The sequence below is a fragment of the Motacilla alba genome, chromosome 1A (genome assembly GCF_015832195.1).
Source record: "Motacilla alba alba isolate MOTALB_02 chromosome 1A, Motacilla_alba_V1.0_pri, whole genome shotgun sequence".
Taxonomy (NCBI): Eukaryota; Metazoa; Chordata; class Aves; order Passeriformes; family Motacillidae; genus Motacilla; species Motacilla alba.
This window is the reverse complement of record NC_052031.1, coordinates 68,995,728-69,001,815: the sequence shown is the minus strand read 5'-3', so window position 1 is coordinate 69,001,815 and position 6,088 is coordinate 68,995,728. Positions and strand designations below refer to the sequence as shown.

Below are 6,088 nucleotides of genomic sequence, written 5' to 3'. Positions count from 1 at the left end.
GAGAAGCCTCAGGGATAAAATGTAAATAATGACTGTTTACTGTTGTGGAATGCAACAGGTGGATCTGTGATTGGTCTCATATAGATGTTTTTAATTAATGACCAATCACAAACCAGCTGTTCAGACTGTTTGGTTACATATAAGATTTTGTAATTTATTTTATTTTATTCTTGTTTAGCTTTTTGATTTTTTTTTTTGTTTTTTTAGGATAGTTTTAGTTTAGCATTTTTAATATAATATATATTATCATATAATAAACCAACCTTCCGAAACATGGAGTCAAAATTTCTCCATCTCTTCCCACGTCCTGCATGCCTGGCAAAGCCACACTCTGAAAATTCTGCATGAACATAAGGAAGAACCTTCCTGTGCAGTGACCAAGCATGGAATAGAAGGCCTGGAGAAGCTGTGGAGTCTCCCTCACAGGGTAAATTCCAGACCCCTCTGGACACAGTCCTGTGCTGTGTGCTCTGGGATGGCTCTGCTGGAGATGGGAGGCTGGAACAGCTCTGCTCCCTTCTAACCCAACCCATTCTGTGATATCTGTGATTCCTCTTCTCCTTCCACACTTGAAAAAACAAGTGTAGTCATTTCCAGCATGGCTTCCTCAGTTTGTTAACATTGTTTAAGAAGCCCTTTGTTTTCATCTCAGCTAAAGAAGCAATTTTAAATTTATGCTTCCTCAATTCAGTGTTTTCAAACACTCCCTGTGATCTCGGAGATCTGAAACTTTTATGCCTCAGGAAAGCTTTGCTGTATTTTTCTGCACCCATCACCCACTTACTCCTGCTTTTAGGGAGTGCAAGGGCTGCAAACCTTCTTGGTGCTTCTTCCTAAGCCTTTTCACCTCTTAATTTAACACGGTTCTGACTTTCTGTGACTTTAATAGCAACAGGCATTCAGTAATTTTGCCAATGGTGCCTTCACATAATAAGAACACTCTTCTCCCTGTTACATAAGGACTGGCCAGAAGGACAATTTTCTTTCTCTCCTGGGCAGGTTGCATCTAAATAAAAGCAGTTCCCTCCTTTTGCTCCTACCCCACACAATACACATCATCCAGCTGTGATTTCAGCAAAAGCTCACCAAGATTTGGATAAAACTTGCTGTTGTTGTTCATTGGGTTTTTTTTTTTTTCTCCCCAAGGGAGGCAAGGAGCCAAAGTTCCAAGTGAGCAAAATAAAATTAAAAGTAGATCAGTTTTTTCTGTCTCAGTGGCATGTGCTATGGTATATAATGTATGTTCCCTGCTTCACAAAGGAAATGAAAGAATGAACTATATGACTGATGAAATAAAGATATCAAAGTATTACTTGCCCCAGCTGATATGTGCACTTCACATATAATTACTATTTAATATCTTTGTTTCCTACAAACCAGGAAAAAAGCTTACCCTCTCAACACAATTCCCTCTTCTAGTAAATAAGCTGATGCAGAATATTCTAGATTTGCAGCTTCTACTTTACTTTCTTCTTGAATTTATTCTCTTCTTTGCAAAGTAATGTGGTCTACAAAATGAAGCTATTTAAAATCCTAAATGAATAAGTGTTATAAAAATAATAAATTAGTATACAAGACTGACTTGCACAAAACATATGTTACACTCTGAAATATATTTAGACATGAGTGCATAATTGCCTGTTCCTTTTCTAATGGCCTGAAGCACAGAACTAAATCTGAACTTTTCCCAAAGTCTGTGCAGAGATGGAGCGTTGCCCCCTCCACACTTCCCAGGAGCTCAGGTGCTGCCTGCAGCCTCCACAAACTTCAGCTGAAGAGCAGCAAAAAGATGGGACAGATGGAAAAAAAGGGCAGTGAGGGGTGAGGGTGAAGGGCAGCAAGCCTAGGAGCCCACGCTGGGAGCACTCCCAGCTCCTTGGAGGTGGGAATGAAGATCCTGCCACGCCACCTCCAACCTCAGCTCAGAAACTCAGGGAGTCCCTGTGGCTGGCTCTCTCACAGGCTCAGGGCTGGCACAAGCCCAGGAATGCTTCTGGCCCTGCCCAGCAGCCCCACTGAGCTCAGCTGGCCTCCAGCCCTGCCTCATCCCGGGCTGGATCCCTCTCCAGCAGTCTCCTGAAGTGGTCCCTTGGACGAGCCCGGTCCCTTGCTGCTCCTGATGGCATCCCTGGCCCAGGTTCAACCCCTCACACCCCCCAGGGCTGCCAGCAGGGCAATTGTAGGCTGGTACCTGCAGCTTCTGCAGGAGGGGTGAGAGACAGGGCTCTGGGTCGTGTTGGTGGCCCACAGATAATGTGAAGATAGCTTGAATCACCGTGGAGTTAAACAAAGACAGCCAATTGCCCTGAAACACTGAGCCTTCTGCTCGAAAGAGAGCAACCTCCAAACCAGAATCATCTTTATTTGGATGTGTTTACAGACTCTGTTACTTTTTTTTTTCTTTTTTTTTTTGACAAAAAGTTTCAACAGAAAAAAAAATTATAAACTACATTTCAGTGCAGCTTCTGTGAAAACAGAGAAGTTTGGAGTTGCACGGTGTTTCACATGGGTGTGTTTTAACATTGGTGGAGAAGGGAAGTGGCTATCCTCAACTCTTCAGGAACCTCTCCCTCTGCAAACAGAGCTGTCACCCCTGGAGTCTCCACCAGCAGCCCATCAAAACCATTGGCAGAAGTTCTCCTGGCAGCTTCTTCCATCAACACAGCTCCCTTGGAGACAGTGAGGCTGCTCTCAGAGACTCACCTTACACAGTGAGGTGGCAAAGTTGGACCTCCATTAATTTCAAGGTACTGCACAGAGTCCTCTACCTACAAACTAAAGCATCTCCAAAAAAAATTAGTTTTTATCATCACCCTAATTGTCCTAAAGACAACCACCAACAAAAAAAAAGTGTGGTTTGCAAGTGGCATTGCTTCCCACTATGAAAGTATGGACATTTATAACATTTAATAACATTTATAGAGCTTGAGCTAAACAGCAGCAAAATCCAGTGTGTGGTGGCTGGGGGGGCACAGCAGAGGGTCAGACTGGCAAAAACCTGGTGGGAGCTGACTTCTTGTAAGAGGCTCTGTATTTCTGAAAGCTCACAGCAGAATTTTCCCCTCCATATGCAGACAGGCACTTGGATTTTTCCTTGGTGAAATTGGCAATTAAATCAGAAGGAAAACTCATGGTAAAAATGGGCTATTTTCAGGAAAACAAATGTGAAAACAGAGTCACAGCTCAGCCTCGCCTTCTGTGTTGAGACCTAAAGCAGAAAATACTGAAAGCCTTGGATGAACTATTTCCTGAGAAATTAGGGCCCATTTTTAATCCTGAGCACTTCATATAGGATTTTGTTTTCTGTATATGTTGTTTTTCTTGTTTTTTTTTCCCCTAATCAGCTTTCCTATCTGTCCAAGGTTTTTTTTTTTTTTGTAGCACTCCAGTGATTCAGGTGGTATAGCCAGATAAATAACAGAGTTATTATCTTTCTAATAAATCTCTTTGTAATAAATGCATCTTGTAGCTTGATTTACTGCAAAATCCTCCTCCTCCTCTTACTTCCATGATGAGACCTACTTAAGTCAGTGAGACTAGTCATGATGATAAGATAATTAAGTTTTTAGTACAACTCTGGTTAGTGAGCAGAATGCAGTTCTGATAAAATGAATCTACCAGCTCCAGTCTGATATTCAAAAGGTGTTGGTGATTTGGGTATTGTTCTTAATGTGCTCTGAAAAAAAAGCACTTTTTTTTTAATAATATTAAAGCATTAAGCCCCGTATAGGACACAATTCAGATCATCTTTTAAATTCATGTATTTCTTTTGGAATGGCAAAGTTGAAGTTCAGCCAGCCTAGCAGCGACACCTGCAAACTGACAGTCAGCCCCCCTACATTAAAATGGAAAGATTTGCATGAATGTGTTTTAAAATGACAGGAGACAGGAATTGGAGCTTCTAAGCAAGTTAGACTAAAATTTTAAGAGTGAAATGCCTAAAAATAGGCCCCTGAATGCATAGTTAGGCACCTATATAGAGACTGCTTGATTTTCAGTTGTTCTGATCACCCAGAGCTCCCATTAACTTCAGGAGCAACTGTGGATACTCAGCTGTTCTAGAAATCAAGTCACTTTTATTCAAGGGTCTAAATATGGATGTCTGTGCCCAAGTTTGGGGGGGAAAATAGAAAAAATAAAAAAGAGGTTGCCTTTTTTTTTTTCTTCTTCTACAGAAGACATTTGATAAAAGAGAAATAATAGCCAAGTTTCATTCTTCTTTCCCCTTACAGTGCCTGAGACTGAATCAACAGAAGAATTAATAGTGCAACACATCTGTGCCAGAAGATTTTGTCTGAGGTGAATGGAAATCTGTTCCAAGATCAGTAGCTCTTAATTAGCAATCTGAAGCATTCCATACATATTTCATATTCTGAGAATGCAAAGTGTTACCAGGCCACCTAAATCTTTTTCATAGTATTTCAGTGTTGCCATTAATAAGCTTTTCAGGCTGGTCTGAGGAACTTTGCAAGATTAACTTTGCAAATCTGTATGTATTAACTATTTAACTATTTCAGAAATGCCACTTTTTTCCTGCTTTTGGATCAAGTACAACCAGCAGACTTGAGCATATTTTTAAATACCATGAGCTATGAAGAAGGGAGAATTAGGCCTTTAATTCTATCATATGCACTTGGTTGTCAGAAGAATTCTGAATGCTGTTTGCTTAAAGACCTCTTTTGTAAAAGTAATCCTGAGTTGGTTTTTTGTCTAAGCCATTGCCAGTTCATGCTGAAGTGGGTAAGAGCCAGTCACATGGTAGAAAATCTGCAAGAAAAAAAAGAAAATTTATGATGGAATTATATATGACTATAAAGCTGCAAGTGTCAAGGAAGTAACAAATTAAAGGCATGCCAGATGAGGATGATAGATATTTGTTTGTGTGTGTGCATAAAATATGATGTAATATCCCTTAAGGTATTTTTGTTTGTAGAATATGAACTAAGGGTTCTTGCTGCTGTGTTTGGAAAGAAAAAGCAAAATGCAAAGACTTGCTGCTCTTAACTGAGATTTCAAAAAGAGCCAGGTAGAAGCCAATGCTTTTCTCTGGCATCTGGTTTTGACTCTTTCAGTGTGTTTGTTTAATTGAATACATTGACTGGGACATTTTATTTTCCATTCTTTTAGACAACATAGGACAGCAAGAGCTTTGGTCAGGGCTGGGGCATTCGTGCAATCCCTGGCAGATGAAAGGTAAAACCCTTAAGGAATCAGAACAAATGGTGCAACACAATCACTGGCTGTGTTCTAACACCCAGCAGTGATGGCAGCGGCAAAGAGAAAGCTCATGCTGCTCTGTCAAAACCAGGGACATAATTTTAGGTCAAGAGGGAGGCAGAGGGAGCAAGACAATATTATTCTCATTGCAGGAGTGAGCCAGGGGTTTCAGCCGTCATGAATATTAACCTGACATCTCTAAGCTGTTCTTAAAACATTTCTTAAAACATCTCAGTATTTCAATTGCAGGGAAATGAGAGGAAAGGGAAAAGACTGGTGGTTTTGTCCTCCCCCAAAGCACTTATACCTCATGTTTTCCCAGCAGCAGCAACAGGATAATGACCCTCAGATCTTTTTCTTGGTTAAAGGTAATATCACCTCCTCTCCTGAGCTCAATGAACATGGAAGTCAGGACCAAAAGCCTTCATGTTTTGGTAGTTCCAATGACACTACACTGCTCCCAGTTACACTGCATCCTTTGGGGCTGATACCCTGTGCCGCTGATGGAGATCATGGATACATAGGTCAGAATCTTTCTTCCCACTGGGAACTTCTTCCCCAGCTAACAGCCAACATGTAAAAAATTCTCTATCAGCAGCACCCGTACGTAGGATGAGATGTGACTTTCTCCACAGGATGGAAACACACTGTGAGGAGCTGTGGCACAGTGACACAAGGGGTCTGTGAGGCTCAGTCACAGCCGGGAGTGAAGAGCAGAACACTGCCATGTGTGGCACTCACATTCTCTGAACAGAGAGAGACATAATTCTCTCTCCCACAATTTTTCCTGGGGAAGGCAGTGAGGAGCACAGAGAGAAGAAGAGAAAACAATTCTTATCTCTATTCATTGCTCCTGTTGTTTTGCACATGT

General features: G+C 41.2%; 1 protein-coding gene across 1 annotated transcript in view; it reads right to left on the bottom strand.

Annotated features, from left to right (window-relative positions):
• Nucleotides 1-3,324: 3,324 nt before the first annotated feature.
• Nucleotides 3,325-6,088, bottom strand: part of DERA (deoxyribose-phosphate aldolase) — a 47,978-nt gene continuing 45,214 nt past the window's right edge. The window contains exon 9 of the mRNA XM_038154552.1: nt 3,325-4,767. Within this exon, the coding sequence (XP_038010480.1) occupies nt 4,711-4,767 (57 nt within the window). The 3' untranslated portion in view covers nt 3,325-4,710. The remainder of the gene's footprint in view (nt 4,768-6,088) is intronic.